Source organism: Scophthalmus maximus, chromosome 20 (genome assembly GCF_022379125.1).
Source record: "Scophthalmus maximus strain ysfricsl-2021 chromosome 20, ASM2237912v1, whole genome shotgun sequence".
Lineage (NCBI taxonomy): Eukaryota > Metazoa > Chordata > Actinopteri > Pleuronectiformes > Scophthalmidae > Scophthalmus > Scophthalmus maximus.
Genome location: NC_061534.1, coordinates 14,271,034 through 14,293,127, shown reverse-complemented (window position 1 = coordinate 14,293,127; position 22,094 = coordinate 14,271,034). Strand labels below are relative to the sequence as shown.

Sequence of the window (22,094 nt, the reverse complement as noted above, 5' to 3'; positions counted from 1 at the left end):
AATACAGCTGCTTGCCCATGCATAAAATTGAATAAGTAACCTGCAGTGATCCCCTTGTGCTCATATGTAGGTGTGTGTATATATATATATATATATAAAGTTAGCATCTGTGCAGTGACGCGGGGGCGTTGCCCGTCCCGCTCTCCGTCATCCAGACATCAATACATCATCAGTAATGACATCGCTCCGGAGAGCTTTGGCCTCAAGACGCGACGGAGCGTGAAAGAGAGATGAAGGAACACAAAAAACGAAAGTGGGGGGAGAGAACAAAAGCGACGGAGTGGTTGCGCAACGGAGTGGAACAATTCGGGGTGTAATTATTTGGGGATGGGTGGTAAAATGACATGAGAAGAAACAGAAATCGAGACGTTTTGCATACTAATGGCCGCTACAGCCCCGAATCTGCACCACTTAACAATTGCCAGCTGCAATTAGAAAGTGTTTCCCAGCTGATTAGACAAGACAAAAGCCGCAGGACTTCACAGATACAAAGAGTTACCCCCCCCCCCACCAAAAAAAAAAATATATATATATATATATATATCACCCGATCATCCCTGCTGGGCATAGGAGACTCAGCGTCGCCGACTCTCAAGAGACAAATAAGCAACGGCAGCTTCAAAAACAAGCCCAATATTAGTACATGATATGATGAAGATGGAAAATAGATGGACAAGGAGAAAAGGACAGAGCCGCCAAGGGGGCGTGCATAGCATTGCCACATATTTATAATAAAATGCATTAGAAGAACCATATGTAACTATTAATATACTTGTATGCTATGTTATTTCAGCAGTAATAGATTAATTAAATCTGAATATTAGGGCCTTTATAGATTATAAATTTGGGTAATATTCTGAGAAAAAAAACTAATTATTTCTGAGATTAAAGTATCAAATTTGCAAGAAAAAAAACTTTGATATTTCTTTGATATTGGTTGTATAATGAAATGCAAGTTGTAGTAATTTCATGCTATACAAACACCTAGAGCATACAGATATTTAAAATCAATAAAGTAAAGTACAAAATAGAAGGAAACACAACATATACAGTTATTTATATACATAGCCTATACATGCAGGCCCATTTATGTTATATCACTGATATTATTTGTGAGGCTGTGAGCAGACACAGTCAATCAATGCATTACGAAAAAAAATTGCGCCGAAAAATGCCGGATCTCCCAACAAACATGTTTTTACAACAAGCCTGAAAAAACTCAACCTGTGATTTTTTTCAAGCGATGTAAAAAGTCATGCATTAGAAACGGACTTGGCAACGCTGACTGTGCACTTTTGTGACTATCCAACACAAGTACAATGTCTTTCTTCCTGAACGATAGAAATCCACTGTTCAGCTCGTGGGTTTGACTGGAGATGGGATAGTTTAAAGTCTACACAACATTACCAAGTAGGAAGGTAAATAACCAAAAGGCCTATTAGGCACTTGCAGGGAAACAATGAAACCGGGCTTATTGGACTTTTCTTTTTCTCTTTGCGCAAGCAAATTGCTCGATTCCTAAATATAACTCGCCAATGTTCAGAAAAACCGCAACCCGATTTGGCAACACATGAAAAAAGAAAACTTCCATCATGGGATTGGGATCAAAGTAAACAGAGGAGGATATCCTACATTATAGTAATTAGGGCTGGGGAATATTTCAGGGTAGGTGGTTTTGCTTGTGGGACTGCGTGTGTTGTGTTTGGCATGACATGACGGCTTCATCCATCAAGGCCAAAGGGACAAAACATGTAGTCGAGTGTGCTTGTACTAAATACGTCAGACCACTTCACAGGGCCTTGAATGATAAAGGTCTGTTCAGTAGCGTGAGCCGCGGCAACAGTTAACAGCGCTCGCACTCGACATTCCGACAGCAGCTTTCATTAAGTCTGGCTGTTTACATCGGCTGCCGGGCCTATTCTTCTGACAGCAACTGCAGCCTCTCTCTGTATTTACAGCCCCACAAAAGCTTACATGAAGAGGCATTTTTTAAGATAACTTTTTTTCCCCCCGTGGCACACAGAGGCAGTGAGGATATTATTTGACGGTCTGTCTCATGATTAGCGATCTGGAGACAACGTCTCTGGAGCCAGTAATATGTTTTTTACAAGCAGCATATCCCCTGCCAGCAGAAGTCCTACTGGGAAGAAATATTGGTAGACGAGACAAAAAGTAAAAAGTTTTCCTCGGCTCGGCTCAGAAGGTGGGGATTGATTGAAAGTAATTAAGAATGTGACTGTCTCTCTGGGGAGCGGTTGGAGGCCCCTCTCCTCCCCATTGCTCGGCGGCTATCGTTGCTTCCCTCGAACCGGCAGACTGCGTGGGACACTGCGGCCAGACATCACGTCTTGAAGCACTAATCATTCATCATTCCGCTGAGCTGCGATAAAGCCAGAGACGGTTTCAAAGTTATGCTGATGAGACACTGTCGAGAAAAACTAAATTGAGGCACAAGTTGTCGCTGGGTAACTGACAGAGCAGAGACGACAAAGTAGCTGATGATGCGGAGACGAAATCGGCCTGAAGCCATATTCACGAAAACGGAGACTTGGTATTTTAGACATTACGCGGAAAAAATGGCTATCCTGACAAAAAAATTATAATGTTCATTAGAAAAATGCTTTGGAATTGAATCCATTAGTATTAATATACTTTTTGTTAGGGCTACAACTGATAATTATTTCCTTCACTGATTAAACTCCAGATGAATTGCTTGATTAATCTCTAATCACCTGGTCTATCAAGTGCCAGATATTATGCTAAGTACATTTTTCCAAATAACAGTGTGAAAAAAGTGAATATTCTGTCTGACCAACAGAGCACGCCTGAAGCCGTTCTGTTTGCATCTGAGAGCCAGAATTTCTGCCATCTTTACTTAACGAAATGTCTTTACTGACATTCAACCATTTGAAAGGGAACTCTAAACTTGTTTACATTCAACATCCGATAACTCTGTTTTTCCCCTTCATATATCATACTGACGTTTATATACACAGGGATAAAACGCCATGGCCTGTTGGTACTGCGACTGAAAAGCCAAACTCTGCAGCGCTAAAGGGAAGTTAAACGCAGCTATTTTGGATGTATGCTCCAAACAGCCTGCTGTCACGGGAGCCTTAGCTCCTACTGTGGTAGACTAATCTCTGCGTGCCTGCAGTGCTGGAGACTGCCGTGGATGTATTGCGCTTCTCGTCTGAAATCGGTGTGCCGGGAAGCACTGCAGGGGATACATGTAAAGGATTAGCTCGAGTTAAAAATGTAATACAGGCTGGTGCAGCGGGAGGAAATCACCGTTCTGTCTGGTCTTTGTCTGCTCCGTGTTATGGCTGCGAGGGTCAATAGTTCAGAGGAAGAGCGAACACGGCGGAATAGTTAACCTCCGTGTCTTGTCAGAACCACATGGCGAGATAATGGTCTGGTTTTCTGGTTTTTGGGATCCATTATTTCTCCACCGAGAGGATAAAAGTGTGTGTGTGGGGGGGAAGAAAAATGGAAATCAGTGTGTTATTGGTACTGACCTTGGCCTTGCCGGTGCTCTGCAGAATGTGGACGAGCGCACACGCCATCTCCTCCTTGTTCTTGACGCTAATGCCCGGCTCGAGCACCGAGCACAGCAGCATGTAGTTGTTGGTGGTGTACTCGGCGAACTCCTTGTACATCTCCATGGGAAGGATGTTCATACTCTGATAGCGCGCCTTGATCCTAATCATGGGCCCCGAAGTCTTGCCCTTCGGGGGGTTGGGCGTGCTGATCGGATACCACTTCTCCACAAACTGTCGGCCGGTAACCGCCGCAGCGGGGATACTGACGAGTCCGATGAAATTGTTTTTATCTTTCTTCTTCTTCTTGTCCGTGTCCTTGTAGAGGTGGGCTGTGATGCTCTTGATTGCGGGCAGGTTATTAAACTCAAAGTGCTCTCCCCAAAACACATTGTCCGTCTTAAGCTTGCAGGTGGTGCGAGCGTAGAGTGAGTCATCCAGACAAAGCTCACTGAAGTATTTCTTTTTCGCCGGCAGATCCTTTGCCTCGATGATCCACAGCCTCAGCAGGTTCTCAACCCGACGACTGTTGTCCTGGAGACAGAGAGGATGACAGGCTGCGGTTCAGTGAGGTCTTTGAATACAATTTTGGCAACACCACTGACATTTTAAGGAAAAAAGTGAAATCAAAATGACTTGTTTTGTTTATTAGGTTGCAGCACATCCTCTGATTGACAGTAACCAACCTCAAATTGAAACTGGCAAAAAAATAAAAACAAATGAATCAAATCACTGCAGAAACAAACTGATAACATTACAATTAAGTCCTGCCTGAAATCCATGATGTTGAAGTTTCTCCAATTACATGAGAGGAAGATTTGAGACAGTGCATAATAAAACGGTTCATAGAATCAATTTTAATTACACTTTCTGTCCTTTGTTATTTCAGTCTTTTAAGAGCTAAGAAATCTCACTCCTACATTATTTCAGAGCGCTAAAACCCATTCTCTTGTCATCAATTGATTTTTTTACCGAGAGCGGGGCACATTTTGGGGCCATTATTCAGATTGCCTTGAAGACTACCTCTGAAAATGAAGAGAGGGAGGAAGAGCGGAGCTAATAATGAAATTATGAGAAAGAAATAGCGGAGTCTCTCACAATCACAAGGAAGCCTTTGGATGTTTGAAATACTGGGCGTTGTGCTTATGAAGTCTCAACGGTGTCTGGATGCTTTTCATATCTTAGACAAAAACCCTCTTCTGTCCAATAAAATGCAATTCAATAATGTTTCTGTCATCGTTAAATGCTTCCATCAACCGTTCAAATGCAAAGACGTATGAAATTCATAGAACCTAATGTGTTAAAAATGTAGATGCGTGGGTCAAGAGGATCATGTCTCACGATCCCTTTAGTAGAAGCGTTCTGCTTTTCAGCTGTGAGACGAGCGGCTTTAAATCTGTAGCAAATGCCAGAACTATTTTACTGACCCCACCAAGAAAAGGCAGTGGCATTTTTCAGAGCCCTTAAAATAACAGGCAGGCCCCTTTTCTGTCTGTCTCTGAATGAAACATTTATCCCCCCCCCCCCCCCCCCCCTTCACCGGCATCTTCAGAAGTAGAAGAAATGCCAGATCGCTCCACGTCGCCTTTACTCTGAATCCCCAACATTCTTCGCCCATTTATCCAGAAATGTCAAGTTCCGCCTCTAACCCGAGTCTGGTTATAATCTCGAGTTTGTCGAACTAGTTCCAGGTCCGTCCTCCACAAAATCCAAAGAGCTCGGCCTCCTACAGGCACCGACAGTGATGAAGCCATCCCTTCCCTTCCAAATTTATCTCCACAGATACCTTGACTCGTATGAGCCGTGTGCTGAGTCAGTCAGCGAATGCTAATCAGCTACACCGTCTCTACCGTTTGACCCAACTCAACGGGAAATCTACATTGTGTTCTCTGTCCCTTGATGCTACTCTGACTCATGCCGTTTGCAGCACGATGCAGCACGATGCATCACGTCTCCCTAAAGATTGAGAGCTGGTTTTTAGTTTTTTGGCAACGTGTGTGATGTGTTAGCAACTATACATATTTCCCCTGAATGTACATATGTTTTCACAACAGTGCACGTCCCCTTCTGCCATTACAAATTTAATTAAACTCTTTCACATTTAATGTATGTATTTAATATCAAACCACGGCCCACAATGACGACACCTAAATTGCCCCATCATCATAATTAGCCATAATTATCTTATCTTACGCAGGAGAAGAGCTGTGCAGGTTCAGAATTTAGAATCTGGCATAAGTGTATTTTCCTTTTTCGCGTCACTATTCCTTTGTTGGTCCCATCAGAAAAGAGACTTTAGGGTGACGTCACGATATACACCACATACTCTACTGACCAACAGCCACAAGCAGTCTAGCAGGTTGAGGTTCGTCTTCCGCCTGTCAATGTTTTCTCTTCGTTGACCCGGATGTACTCTGTCCCTGTAGATTGTCAGGTTTTTTTGGTAATTCAAATATATAAATAAATAAATAAATGACTCGCAAAAACATTTATCTCCTTTTCTTTTCTTTTTCTTGATGTCTTTGCATTTCCACCAGAAAACATCTTTTGCCTTCATCTTGGGCCTAGTCCTTCAGTAGTAGCAGCACCAGGAGAATTGGCAATGTTATTAGCAGCGGTAGCAGGTGTCGTAGTACGATGAGCGTAAAAATCAGCTTAAGCTCTCTTATTACGACTCCTTTATCTAATTCCAAACAGTTCCGATGTCTGTTTCCAGTTTCTGCGTTTGCCAGAGAACACTGCGCCGCATCTAATCTCTCAAAATCATTAAACGATTAAAGATGCAGAGCAAAAATTGAGAGAGAGAGGCAGAAATAAACATATCCATGCCAAAATAGATGAGGAGGACTCAAACGCTCTAAAGAATCTTTTTATTCCTCCGTAAATTCTAAGCGGTGTGTAATTTGCCAAATAATGACAGACGAGGGAGAGAAGACATTGTGACATTAGGACTTTGTTCTTGGCTTGAAATGTTTGCCACTCTGCCTCTGCCACAGCTGTGTTTGTCAAGATTTATAGATGGCATCGATGCACACAAGGGGAAAACACTTTGCGAGTTCTTTGTGTTCCATGTGGCGACCTCCGCATCCTCTGCTCTTGAGGTGTGCAGTGCAGGGAGGGCACAGCTGGATGTAAACATCGGTTTTGCGCCCTTGCATGACTTACGACACGCTGTCGACACCGTGCAGCTCCCTGTCTTTGTGTGTGTCGCAAGGTCGGGCTTTGAAATTGGGACACTTGCATGTGAGGCGATTAGCGTTGATTACCTCACACAGCCTCATCGCTCCTGTTTACACCCTCACCTTGTTGGGCTGCACCGCTCTCCTCAGATTCTCCATCCACTTGTCTCTCTCGGCTGATGAGCGGCAGGAAAAGCATTTGCTCCCCGTGGAGGTGGTGACCTGCCACAGACACAGAGAGAGAGAAAATGAATGCTCTGATGATCAAACCCCCATGCTTAACAAATGCAGGGAGGGAGCGGAACAGAAAAAGGTTTTAATAAAATTCACAAACAGCACTTTCTGTGTCGGCAAGGGAGCTTATCAAATCAAGTGAATGGACGGGGGAGAGAGATGAATGCATGACTGAAAAATGCACAGAGCGGCGGGGGGAGAACAGCAAAGTGCATAAAAAGAGAAAATGATGTAATGTGCAGGGTAGACCGATGAGAGTGGGGTACGACAGTATTCAGTCATTTCTGTCTGCACGAGGCTCCTGAAGGCTCCAGACTGCAGGCACCAACGTGTTCATTCAGCATGTGAGTTCTTCGATATTTTTGTTGTAAATTATCCCCAGATACAGACTCAACAAATTTACTAGCTGTGCTTTCACTTGTTTTCCGCAACCAGAGAAATGTCAGCAGGATACCAACTCGCTTCTCGCTTCTCTATTTTTTAATTAAAAAAGAAGGGAGAAAAAAAAATGGATCATGAACTGCAGTTACGACAGTGATGTGGAGCCGCTGGTTCCAAAAGCGTAACCAGCTATTAATTCACATTTCTAAGTTTTCTATTTCAAGTTTCTTCCCTCATCACAGACACGTGGGGGAGTTAATAACAATCTAAGTCTTCAGAATAACAATTTAAATCTTTATAATTCAGGTTTAGTATCTTAATTGAAGAATAAAATAGATTTGCTGCGGTCATCCATTTCAATTTGTTTCATTTCATTCTGTTTGTTTGTCTCAGTTGATATGGCTGACTTTTTGACCTTCGTTTGTCTGTGGCCAGACACTGAATCTCTCAACTGTTACACTTGAGGAAGAAGAAAGGGTTCATTGACTGCTCAGGAAAGTAACGTTGATGCTGTGTGTAATCTTCTCAACTTGTGGTGGTGAGCGTGTTAGCCAACGGCTGCCTTTTTACACACCCAGCAGAAATGGAGCAACATTAGCATTCGTTTGGAGTCACGTGTCGTGCTGATTAATGTAAGTCCAATATTCGCTGGGCTTTGATCAGCGGAGCAGCTTTCTGGGTGTCAAACGTGGCTCATTAGCAGGTAAACGCTCCACTTTGTTCCCCACATAGTGGCTCCGTATGGTTTTCCGCCACATGGTGCAGCGCAGGTAGCGTACGGTGAGTTTAAAAAAAATGAAAGAAGCTTTTCCACCGAAGACAGCCGAGACGGGAAAGAACGTTGATGAGAGTTGAGAGCGTCGACCGAATGATTACAACCAAAACAATGAGCTGCGAAACAGTGAGAGAGGTCGGTTAACGCTTTTTGCACTACGACCGACCTCCACATTACACAAAGTCATTTCACCCATTGCTGATGTAAAAATATTGATTAGTGATTGGATGCTTCTTACTAAAAATGAGATTGCAGTTTTAACGTGGAATGATGGAACCAGGTTTTTTATATTCATCCATGTCTGAAGTGCCACTAACCAAACATATACTTTTCAAAGTATTTGAAATATTTTTAGATTATAGAATATTTTTTTTCTTTACGTTATGTATACTGTTTATTCTTGATTTTTCTTGCTGCTGGTGTCTCCAAGAGCTACCAATCAAAATGTTGTTGTACATTTACAATGACAAAAAAGCCTCTTATGTCTCATGTCTTATATCAATCAATATATCCAAAAACGGACTTTTACTCATGGCTGCCAGAAATAACTCAGCAACACTTTAGCTGTATATGTGTGGATGCTATTATGAAGCAGTGCCAGTAGTGGGAATGTTGTGTGTGCGCGTGTGTTTGCATGTACTGTATGTGTATGTGTGTGCGTGTGTGTGTGTGTGTGTGTGTGTGTGTGTGTGTGTGTGTCTCACCTCAAAGCAGTAGTCCTGCCCGAGGATGCTGCTGTGAACGGGCTTGATGATAACCTCGTCCTCCATACTTAGGTCCAGGGCTTCCACAGCGCTACTGGGGCTGAGCAATGACTCATGGGAGCGAGACTCCTTCAGCCTTGGCATCAGATGAGATCTAAAAGCGGAGAAGAAGACGGGAGAGAACTGAGTCATTGTGCAGAGTCTGAGGACAGGAAGTGAGAGAGAGAGAGGGAGCATATGCACTGCGCGTATTATCGAGCGACCGTGGTGAGTGTGAATGAAGAGAGTGTGAGGGTGATGACGAGAGGATGCTCCACTTGCCTGGAAGTCAGCGGGTTGTCAGCTCGCACACTACTGTATATCAACACGTGTTCACAAGGGCCCTAAAAATCGAACTGATGTTTTATAATTGACTCTATAACACATGTAAATCACTAAATGTTTATTGTCTTTGCTGTATATTTTGTAAATATTGCACAAAATAGCTATAACTGCATATGCGTCACGTGACTTGATCAAGTATTTTGGTCAAATCATGCTTGTATGATCACGCCTGCAGTAAAAGCTGCATTAGTTTAATTAGCTAAAGGTGGATTACAACCGCCGTTCAAGTCAGTAGTGTGGGGACATTTTAGTAACCTCATCCTCAAAAACATACCAGAAGAAAAGAGAAATGTTTACCAAACTGTGGTTCATAAATCAGGGTTTGAACTGAAACCGTGGATTTGTAGAATCGTTTCCCCCGCTTCGAAGCTCACTTGCTAATTCGGCCGCTTTGACTTTTCATGTACTGTACACTTTGAAACATCAATGAGTAAATGAAGAGGCGTGAAAGAATGAAGAGTGCTGCAAAGTGCAAACGTGTGGAAACACTTTCAATCGCCAGCGATTTGTATCATTGATTTTCGTTAATGGTCAGACTTTAGACAATTTCCTCGATGGGATATTGCTCCATGGTGATAAACCTCGCACTATTCATTTCTCCGTTAAACAAACACACGCTATAAAAACAGCGTCTGAGTGGACATTCATGACGAGAGCCCCGGAGTGCACTTGAGAAAGCGCTCGGTATTCTCCCAGCGACAGCCCTCGAGCCCTTTCCTCGGCGGCTCTTCAGCCGGAGAATGGAAGTAGACAAAGTAAAGAGCTTTTCCGCCGTTTGCTGTGTTTGATATCGCCCTACTTTCTGTGTTTTTTAAGAGGAGAGTGACTGTCACCAGGAAAGAGCAAATGTGTCTCCATGCAGTTCATATATGCCATACGGTATACGGTACACATTATTCAGCTCAATACTGAAGGCCAACGTTTAGCTTTGCAAACACTCAACAATGATCGGTTTGCCTATGGATTTAAAGCTATGTAATGTCCTAAAGTGAACAAAGAATAACTGCTGTCTTCGGTTACATGAGCTGTTTTCAGACATGAACTTTTTTTCGGAGTTTGCTATTCACATATGAAGAACGCAGCAGGATATTGTCCCAGTCAGATGCATTCACAACAGCAGGAACACTTCTGGAACATTCGGGCCAGGGGTTGCGCCTTGGTAGAGGGAAAACTTGCTCGCCTTGAATCTTCCGGAGATTTTCCTACTATATCCTCAGATGGGCTCACTCGGATATTTTCCGGAACTGTACTAGGGGGCGGGAAGGTAGAGTTATGGAAAATGTCCAAGGCAACATTTATGGACATTTGGGTTATCACATGCAAAAATTCTGGAAAATATCGGAACTTTAGTGCAGATGTACAGTGTCAAACACCAGCCCACCATCAACCTGCCCGCGTGTTGCACTCAGTCTCACAATGATAAGAGGATGAAAAACTTAAATGTGCCAGTGGGAGATGTAAGCAGCTACATAAACATCAGCCCCTGACACTCAGACACAGGCCGGATGTTGGAGATACAGGGTCAATTGCTGGTGTAATGAGAGGGAACATTCTTTCAATAATGCCCTCGGTGGGACGGCTTACGCACTAATCTCACGCATGTGTGTGAGCCTCTGTGAGTGTGTGTGTGTGTGTGTGTACTGTACATCGCTGTTGTGGACTAAAAGAAGAGCATTCCAGGAAAAGTTCAGCAGCCGCAATGACAGATTAGCAACCGCATGCGGCCCCTTAGTACAGTCGGCCAGCTTTGTCGCCAAATCCACTGTCCAATGTGAAGTGGATGATAATCTGATCCCCCTCGCTCTCACACACACACACACACACACACACACACACACACACACACACACACACACACACACACACACACACACACACACACACACACACACCAAAAAATGCACTGGCACACATATTTCAACCGCTGATATACACAGCATGTGCTAACACCTCGAATGACAGCTTTTTTCATATGAGAATCCAGTTTTAAGAGCTCCTAGCCTTTTCCACAGCTGCAGAGGAAGTATGTTTGCACCCAGCTCTGCCTTGTGATTGGCTGGCTGGGTACTGGGCAGAACAGAGAGCGAGTCAAATAAGGGAAGAGGAGGGAAAACTGTTTTTTTTGTTGTTGTTGTTGTTTGTGCCGTTAGACAGAGGGATGGATGGACACTTTGTGTGCACAGTCTCGAGACCTGCATGACGATGTTCACGTGTCTCGCAAACAGACCGACTGAACTTGTACTAATACTATATTTTAATGAACTGGGGGCATACACAATATTTAGCCACAGATGTTGGGCAGTAAGGAAACATTTCTCCAGTAAAAACAGACTCAAGCATGTAGCCAAAAGCTAAATCCTCTGGAGTAATATTCTGCATGTTGTGAGGAGAAACTGCCATAGAGAGAATAATACATTTTCCAAAAGGAATCAACTTTATTCTTCTGTTATAATTTCCTTATTTTCTCTGCATATCATAGACTAGACTAAAACATTAGTGTCAGTGGAAACGGCGGGGGTATGGATTGATGAATAATAATGCTGCCTTTCATCTGTATGGCACCGTATTAAAATGTACTGTAACGGGTAATTTGAAGCCTATTGTGGGCCACTTTGTAACAATGACAACGAGAGACTGTCTGGCATGTGAGATCTGTTCAGGACTTCTGCATCGCGCAGTCTAAACACGCGCTTCACGTCAGCCTCCGAAAATAATAATTCCTCCCCCTCTTGGGTTCCTCCTCCCCCAGCATCGACTATTCTCAGCAAATGTCCTCTGTCCTTGACAACCCTCCAATACTCTGCGTCCACTTCTCTCGGCCAGTGTTTACCTGAGGTTGGGGGGGTGGGTTGGTTTATGTTCGGTGGATTCTTTGGTACACAACTTTCCATCACACTCTCCTGCTCCACTGTTCCGTTCATCTGTTTGACCATGTTCATCTCCCGCCTCCTCTCAAGGCCACCAATTAATCAATCTCTCCTCGTTTTCCGAGCTTCGTTTCTGGATATCCACATATTTCACATGCTGAGCAGAACACACACCGACCTCCGACAGTTCAGAAACTTCCAGTGGCTCCTACACGGACTAAACCATGAGACTTGGAGTTAAAAAAAGCACACGATTGAAAAGGTCAAGTCATGAAGAACCGCTCTGTTAGATAATACAAAGAGGACTGTTCACTTTGTATCTATGATACCTTATGTTTGTGATCCACAAATAGAGGAAATGTTTGTGTGTGTGTGTGTGTGTGTGTGTGTGTGTGTGTATGTATGTGTGTGTATACATCCACAGAGTCACAAAGATTTGTTTTTCAGTTATGTTTCCATCAAAAGTTTGAAGCTAATTTCTGAATTTCAGGCAGAATCAAATGTTAACTGGTGGATGTTTCCCAACAGGCATACTTATGCAAATACCTTCAAGAGGATGTGAGAGGAATCGCATAATTATTTTAGCACCAGTAACTCAGACCACACATCATGGCGTTCCATTGCTGGCATTTGTGATTTTAATGAATGTAGAGTTAATCGATTAATCGATTAGTAATCGATTACTAAATTTATCGCCAACTATTTTGATAATCAATTAATTGGTTCAATTAGTTTTAATGAAAAAATGTTATGATTTCAGCTTCTTAAATGTGAATATTGTCTGGTTTCCTTGCTCCTCTATGACAGTAAACTGAATATATTTGGGGTGTAGACAAAACAAAACATCATCTTGGGGTTTTGGGAAACACAATCGACATTTTTCAGCATTTGATGACATTTCATGGACCAAACAACTAATCGATTAATCTAGAAAATAATCGACAGATAAACAATGATGAAAATAATCGTAAGTTGCAGCCCTAAATGAATGAATTTTGTGATCCATGAGAAGGGTAATAGTGTTGGGGAAGGAGGCAACATGCCACAAAGCGTGCGCCTCCCCCGTCCCCATCTGGACTCAAACCTTGGATGCTGCGGCTTAGAACACAAATATTATCCTCTACTTGTTGGTCATCTGTTTGAGGGAAGCATGAAATGGCCAGGGGGCAGCATGGCATCGATGCTTAGATGATAGAAGACTTCAACGTGAAGGTGTGTTCAAAAATATCTGTCCCTCTGTCTTAATGGTTAAAAATGAGGAAGGAGGTGACGGCTGAAAATGTCCTCTGATTGGTGCACGTTACGGACAGCAACACGGTTAAATAAAGCGGATATTGTTCCAGTGCCGTCGGTGTTGCTAAGTTACCTTTGCCGTTTTAGACTTTTCATCACTCGAACACACAGCTGGCTGGTGATGTTGACGCACATTCACTATTCAGGTATCTATGCCACTGAAAACCGGCAAAACCCCATCACCTCAGTTCGAGAACGAGATGCACAGTGTCCTGCGAAAGGTTCGATAGAAACTCAGTTAGGAGAAAGCTCTGCAGAAAGAAGAGCAGGGTAATGGAGTCTGAGTGTGTCTGGATCTGAACCCAGCGCGCTCCGTCTCTGCATCCTGTAAAGAGTTCATCTGATAGCCTGTCTGGGATCTGATAGAGTCTGAAACCTTGGGCCTGCATAGGCGTCACGGCACTTAAGGCTTCAGACACATCGGCTCGTCGGCGAGCTGGCTGCGCCACCGGGGACTATTTTGTAGTGATCGCTCAGAATGAGCTGAATTAATGTAGTGTGAGTCCAAATAACAGCGCTTTCAAAGTCCCCATCCTCCCGGGTTCGCTTCAGCAATACGCATTGTTTCACTACAATCACATGCAACAACAACAGCACGTTATAGCGCATGTGGAGTGGCGTTAATCCCCGCATAACACCCTCTTTGTGTCAGACTACGGCACAATAACAACCAACATGTAAAATTACCCTAATGACCAAAGTTAAGCCTCTGACAAGACCTAAAAAACAAAACAAGCACCTCTCTCAGGAGAGGCCTCCGGCTAAAGGCAGAGTTAAACGACCTGATCTGAAGTCTCCTTGCTCACATTTTTTTTTTTCTAATTTGGACACAGTGTTTACACAGCATTTTGCCTCGCTGTTAGACCAGCATCTACCAAAATCAATGCGCACAGCAATTACTTGTTAATAATGCGTTCTATGAAACAAACACACAAGACCTGTGTGCCAGCAGGCAGGCAAATCAACAAGTACACTACTTCCAGGCAGAGACGTACGAGATGAGAGAGAAGTGCACTCCAAATTTTTGACGACATCTTGCAGTTTGGGGTTGTTTTTTTTTCCGTGGACATATTTTAAGTTGCTTTAAGCAATATGTGATATGTAACATAATGAATGCCGAAGCTTCGCTGCAGGGCATCGGGGCTCAGTGAATGGTTTTGAATGTGAACATGATGTTTAGTGATAGATTAGTTAGTTACACGACTTAGCCAGGACATTTTGGGCTACCTCAACAGGAGAGAGTCAGGTTTTACCTGGACCATATATTTTTTCTTTGAGGAACCTTCTCCTCAGTAGTTAAATGCCTTTTTAAATGTTGGCAATATTTTTTTTTTTTTAGAAACGACTTAGCTCTGTGGCGAGCCAACAACCTTTATTATAGCATTTTAATACACTACCATGCAAAAACCAAGTCCAACAGTGAAAAGACAGACAGCATGATTGTGATGATAGTGATGATGATGACAACATTTAACTTGATATTACAATCACAAAAAACAGATTCAGTTCCCTCAGACATACATTTGATATTTCATCGTCAGCTCTTAAAAAAATATTCTTGAGAGAGCAATGGGCAGAAACGCTGCCTGTGACAGGTTGGCCGGACTCGTGGCACAGTGGTCGGGCTGCGCGAGTGGTTTACTTGAGATGACGTTGCGAAGTTGTCGTCAGACGTGTTCTCCTAAACAGCTGGCCTAGCCGCGTAATACGGTGCTCGAGCCAAAAGGCTCCAGCGAGCCGGCAACGCCGACAACTGCGCCAGCACCTGGGCCCCAACTCGAACATCAAAGCGGAACACATCACAGCGAAGAGTGGAACTCCTATCGCGGGCGCACACACACACACACACACAAAATTGCACTGTAATTGCTTTAGGTTGATTATGAAACGCACGCATGGCAGAGACAGGCAGCTGGACAATACACACCATTATTCGCGCATCGAGCCTCACACAATAAAGTGTCCATTATTCCCACAGCTTCGGCGCTGACTCAGTGGAAAGGACCACAGGCTGTGATGAAACAACTGAGTGCCTGTCACACTGCAAAGTGCTCTGTCACAGGCTGATCGCTCATTTGATCCAAGCAGATGCGGTTAGTCTTTCTCAATGCTCGCCATGAATAATGAGGCACCGTCAGCTCAGAGAGAAAGTTCAAGTCTTACCGCGGCGTCTGTGTTGGAATTTTTGCAGATTAATGTCCTTGTTTTGCATGTTAAGCAGCAATACAATGGCATTTGGACTTTTGGTAAACCCATGAAAATATATGCCTGAGAGCGCATCAACCTGCCGGCTGTCAAATGTCATCTGCACAGGAGCAGCCGGGTGATGGGTAGCAGGAGAATATAGACAACAAAAGAAACATCTGGGCCCCGCGGCAAGAGACTGAAGGACGGGCAGTCGAGAGAAGGTGAGGGGAAGAGACGAGGAGCATCCTGTCAGACGCTGCTGGTGCAGAACGGTGGACGTAAACGCCGAAAAACCACTGACATGTGGCCACGGGCCTCGGAGCACCAGAATCCAATCAGGACGGCCCGGGTCACGGGGTCAGAGCAAAACTCATTCAACGTCGAAGGCAGACGCGGTGCGGAGAAAGACAGATTTCCGGATAAAAAACAGTTTGAGGTTGAAGTGAGTTGGAGATGCAGCAACACACGTCACATCTACACCCCCCCCCCCCCCCCCCCCCCCCCTTCTGAAAATCCAATCCGTAACCTCTCTGAGTCTTGATGCCACCTGTGCCATTAAAGCAACAGCAAAGAAAGCTAAAGGGGAGGAAAAAGAGCAAAAATGTTCATAATTTCGTCGTCACCGGTCTAAATCCGTTGCATTAGTGCTTTGCAGCACCTGAGCTGGTTGACGGCATCGGCTCTTTAGGCTCCTACACTGCCGGCGGTCTAATGCACACAAGACAAAAGAGAGATTATGCTGTGACGGGCGGGAAGAGAGAGAGAGAGACAGTGCCCCAGGCGTCAGTGCATTAAGTAAGAGAGAATTAAAAGAAAATACTAAAGCTATAGTGTGACCACTTTTGTGAGGAGAAATAAGAGCCGGTTGGAGCTATAGATGGGGGCAACACATTACAGAAGGAATAGCTCCACACAAAGAGGGCCGTTCATTTACAGGGAGGAAGGAAGCTTTTACGGACACAAAAATGAGACGCATGCAAACACAAACACACCCCTTCCCACCACACACACACAGGGAGGGAGGGGAGGGGAGGGGAGAGGGAGTTAGCATTAGCATTTAGCATCTCCTAAATAATTAGCTCTAGCAGTGCCCCCCCCCCCCATCTTTTTTGTTTAAGGAGTCTGCAGGGAGTCAGAGCACTGGCAGACGCACTTCATTGTGGGAAAATCTGGCTGGTGACTGAGATCAGGTGGTTGGAGAACAACTGTTGGAGGAGCCAACGCAGCCACCGAGCCAGGCTGTCTGGGAACACACACACACACACACACACACACACACACAGCTTGATTACAGTGAGAGCGCAGCCTCCCTGCTAGGCTGAGAGGTAATTCAGTGTAACATCTGCTAGGACACTGCGGGGGACCAACGCTCGGCGATGAAAAGCTGCTCACGGAGCGGGCCTGGCTGAGGGTTGAGCTCTGAGGTCATGCGCGTCAGAGAACAGAACAGCTGCTTTGCGGCCGTTCTAAACATTTGCTGTGATTTCATGAGTGTGTTATTCTGTGTCCAGCTCGGCAGGATGTGACACGTGTGGTCCATCCATTTTTACATCTCATTTCTCTTTCCCGGGATAGATAAAAGTTCCATAAGAGCCAACGGTCACCAGAGCAAATAATGTAGCTCCTACAGTACAACAAACTGTCATAACAAAATATGTCTGTGTGAGTATATGGGTGTTAATCCATCGCTTTATTCCCAGTAATTACATCGGGATTTAGCAATTCAAATCGGACGGCCAACGCATCGCGATGACCGATAAATTATATTGAGGTAAAAGGTCGCTCTAATGAGCGAAATGGCAGCTAAGGTCAGAGGGCAAAGGGCAAAAGTCATTCTAATGGCTGATGGCCCTCTGGGAGCCTATACCAACGCAGTGTGGTCGGTATATTGATTTAAACAATGCACTTTATGTGATGTGAGGGGAAAACCCCTTATGATTGAATAGAGTTTTACTAGACTACATACATCTGTATTAGTCACACAGCATGTTGGACTACTGTCCTGTGACTCCATGACACTGACCTAATGTGACTACTCAAACACACGCACGCACACACACACACGCGCACACACACGCACACGCACACACACACACACACACACACACACACACACACACACACACACACACACACACACACACACGCACACACACGGCTTCCCCCCCGAGCGGGGGAAAAAAAAACACTCATACACATCACGATGTTGACAGAAATAAGTGGGAGAGAACAGTAAATATAATTGAGGCTGTTTAAAAATTGAATTAATGTCTTTAAAACTCACAATTAGTCTCCGGTGTGACAGATGGAAAAAGTATAGTTGTCATACACAGGATTTTCTAAGCAGACAGATATAGAAGTACCTGTGTGTTTATAGGACATTGAACCATATTCAGTTTTTTCTACTCTCTGAGCAGGAGAAATGACAAAAGCTCCATTGTTCCTTTTTCTCTCTGTCCCACTTTACTCCATTACTAAAATCCTTTTCTGAGTTAGACCAGTGGGTCAACGATCAATACGGTTATAGAACATTTTCACCTAAATAAAAAAAAAAACAGCATTATGAAAAAATTTCTTTGACACAAACTATTCATAACGTGAGTGCGCGCAATGGTGAAGTCAATTGGTCAGAAATCGATTATTTTGTCAGCAGGCAAATTGAAATGAACCAAAATCAATATAATGTAATTTACTTTTTTCCCCCCTCTATTGATTTGTCTTCATTCCAATATATTGTGCATTATTTGAGTTTGTGCCAAGGAATGCAAAAGCGCTAAATGAATGCCGGACAATGTTTGCATGTATTAATAATTGAGGATGAAGAGTGCTAGTATAAAGAGCACTAAAATACATTTCCGTATTCATCCGAGCTGTGAGGAAATGAACCTGGTCGGAATGAATCAGAAACCTGATTTGTGTGTGTTTGTGATAATTATAGCTGCTTTTTTTTTTTTTTTTTTTAAACAGCCCACTTTGAAAATGCCGACAAATAACCTTGACAGTTCAGGGCTGATTCATTATTTTGAAGAGAAAAAAAACTGCATTCGCAACAAAAGATATTGTACATACTTTTGCTTTTCACCTATCAATTCAGGGTACCTATGATCACCACTTCCACTTAACACATTAATTCTGCACTAACGTATCACAGCAGAGGGAGGAATGGGAAGATAATATAGGTATGACCAGCGAGAGTGAAACCACGGGGCTAATCGGACCAATGTCTGCTCAATTAACTCAAATATCTTCTGGCTTGGGGCCATCCTGCGATTTAAACCCCGCAGGGTGATGAGGTGTCAGGGCGGTCGTCCCCAACTGATTTGACTAGAGAAAGCGCCGCACGGCAAAGAGCTATTGCTGCAGTTATTACCACACAATTAAGTCACGAATATGTGTTGACTTTGAGTTCAGCATTAGCCATTTTTCCTATTCCCCGTTAGCAATTATTGATTTGTGGAAATGTAACCGAGCTGTGACCACAAACCTCCACAGCAACAACAATAAGACCATTCGGTGTAAGACACTCACACATCCGTGGATATGACTCAGACATGACCGTGTGGCTGAGAATACGCCAAGGTCATGGAAATGGTGTGTGTGTGTGTGTGTGTGTGTGTGTGTGTGTGTGTGTGTGTGTGTGTGTGTGTGTGTGTGTGCATCAGTGCTAATGTGCTCAAGTTCCTTTGTGTATAGACATACATGACACTGCTCTGTTTGTGTGTCTGTAAGGCCAAAACCAAAAATATTCATTCTCTATTTTTTGTAATTCAAAGAAAATATAAGTGAGTTGGAAGCGGGGAATAAAAGAAAGAAGCTTTTTCTGTTACATAACTGCCAAGTGCTTAGGGCACTGATAACAGCATGTGCAAAGGAGTGGCAGAGAAGAGGAAGTGTGTTTTTTCACTTCTTGACCTGAATATTCAAACATCCCTGTGGCATTGGACAAAGAAACAGGCAAACAGTCAAGTTCACAAGGAGAGAGAAGAAGAAAAAAAAAGGGTAGAGACTTTCTTCCCACGCAACACGGCAAAACTTGGATGGTGACGAACAATCTTGCCTAGGATCTCTGCCAAATGCAACTTTTTCCCACTTTGCCGCACTTTTATTCATACCAGATTTAGACAGGTGAGGCGGTTTTAGCACGTAATTGGCTCTAAATTGTGCCAGAGCGTGCTGTCAATACAGAGATCTTATTTACACTCCTTAAGCCCAGACTTGCCTCTGGCAGTGAATAGTTTTCATGTTCAGGTCTAAACGTATCCTGTTATTTTCCTCCGAGCACCTTCCCTTCTAACCGTTCAGCTGTACCGCTGTCCTCCCCCCCTTAAGTAACTCTCCAGACCTTCTTCTACGTCTCATATAGAAAAAAGTACGTTATGGCAGCATATGCAGCAAGATAAGACCACAGTGTACAGCACTGGACCGTGGGTGGATGCAGGGACAGAGGTTTTCCGCCAAACCACAGCGTGCAGCTGTGCTGCAACCATCCACAGCAGCCACGAGCAAAGAATTAAAACAAAACGACACCTACGATCTACTGAATATGTGAAACATGGTCCAGCAGCACCTCGCCGGGGCCGGATCCCCAGAACGCACGGCTTCACTTTTGTTCGGTCACATTCCTCACAAGTGGCTGGTTCTCAGTGTTTTCCCCCCGACTATTTTTGAGTCTCTGGGAACGTGGCTGGAGCCTCTGCCCTCAGCGTTACACCACACCACTCCCAAAGGATGTCTGACACACCCCTCTCCACATCCCATTTAAAAAGACAGCGCTGCTATTTAGGACAAGCCTGCCCAAAGCCCCTATCGCAATGAAATAATGCCCAAACTATATTGTGACATGACCCTATAAAGGTAAGACTCATGGGGTTGGACATGGTGTAATACAGACATTATTAAATGTAAAGCTAATATGTTATCCTGGAGAATATATTCTACAGCAAATAGCTACTGTGTTGTCCTCTATGGCTTTTTTACTCACTGTTTTGAATGGTATTTGCAAGATAATAATCCAAAACATGTTATCAAATAAAAATCCTGCACACATTCTCAATATGCTTCTAATGATGGTGCTGAATCCCACCATGTCTGCTGTTCATGGAGCTAAAAGAATACATTAAACAAAGAAAGGGGCTGACAACTTGCTACAAAGTTATTTGGGAGCTGAGAAATAAAACAAAACTCAGTTTTTTATTCTAGCTGAAGTCAGTCCCTAGGATACAATGGTGTTCTGTCACCATCAGATCTGTCTCCCCTGCTTTTTCCTCACACTGAAGCAGACCCCGAGCTGGCAGCCAGGAAGTCAGCCTGCCTCCTCCCCCTCCTCCTCCCTACCCATTTCCCTGTAGCAAGAAACAATAGTTCAGCCTTCAGCACCATGCTCTGTGGGAAATTCCTGGGTCCTTGGCCCGGAGAGAGAGAGGGACTCCAAGAAGAGGCAGGGGGAAAAAACAGAAACGAGAGGGGAGGAAGGCACAGATGAAAGAGAGAGGGAGGGAGGGAGAGGAGGAGAAAACGAGGACAGCCGGGTTTAGGGAGGAGATTCACTGCCAGATGTATCGTACGGTTGTTTCGGGGGCGAGACTGATGTCACAGCTGAGATGTGCTGTCAAAGAGACGCTTCGATTAAAACTGATGTGTGAGCGGCAAAAAGAAAAAGAAAAAGAAAAGAAAAGAAAAAGCCAAAGACCAAGAAACAGCAGTCATCCGTGGGAAATACTTGGAAACGCACGTCCAGTTTGGCGTCGGCGAGTTTCCTCGTTTCTTCTTTAAATGGATATTGAACGACGGGAGGCTATTTCAGCCCGATCACTCAACAGTCCACGGAAATAACAGACATCGTTGTGTGTAAAAGACTCGAGTGGAACTCCACAGACGACGGCGGCGGCGGCGGCGGTCATCGGCTTCAACAACAGAAGTCACTGTGAACTCACTACAGTGGAAAAGGTCTGGGGTTCTCCGGCTCCACAACAATTTAAATATCCTCTGGGAGGTGAAACTTGAGGAGGTTTAATGTACTCGCCAACCCCCCTCGATGCAATGGATTCGAGTTGCTACCTCTTATCGGGAGTAAACAGGCCTGCATACCTTTGCCGGGTTTGGAGAATGGCTGGGTAAAGGTTAACTACAAAGCCAAGGCAGAGCTGGGAGACTAAACAATCAAGGGGTTTTCTTCATTCCTCTCTTCTCGGTCGAGATAAATATCAGGGTTGTTTGGAGTGCTGCTGGGCCCAAATATAATGTGGGCCGACAAGAGGCTGTTCCCTCTGTGCAAGTTTGTTAGTAATCACTGCAGTCGAAAGAGGAATGAGGAAAATGATCTTGAATCTTCATAATTCATGTTTGAACAACGGCCTTCTGTGCTCAGCAGGGTCATGTGGCTCCATTTACAACATGTGCATATGCATTAGCGTGTTCAGAGAAGCTTCCGATGTGTGCAAACGCACAAACAACACACAAACCGGAAAATCTATTTGCATCCACATGACTTTGTGCGGAAAAAATAAACAAAAAACCTGATGTCAAATCGTGCCAAGGAGTGTGTGGGCGGG

General features: G+C 44.1%; 1 protein-coding gene across 14 annotated transcripts in view; it reads right to left on the bottom strand.

Moving 5' to 3' along the window:
- Positions 1–22,094, bottom strand: part of dab2ipb (DAB2 interacting protein b) — a 143,535-nt gene that overhangs the window by 25,246 nt on the left and 96,195 nt on the right. For 13 of the 14 annotated variants that reach the window (XM_035608488.2, XM_035608494.2, XM_035608489.2 and 10 more), the window contains 3 exons: positions 8,813–8,966; positions 6,842–6,940; positions 3,519–4,073 (listed from right to left, as the gene is read on the bottom strand). In XM_035608488.2, the coding sequence (XP_035464381.2) occupies positions 3,519–4,073; positions 6,842–6,940; positions 8,813–8,966 (808 nt within the window). Of the gene's footprint in view, positions 1–3,518; positions 4,074–6,841; positions 6,941–8,812; positions 8,967–20,074; positions 20,229–22,094 lie in introns of those variants that run through there. The other variant, XM_035608501.2, reaches the window with a different exon arrangement.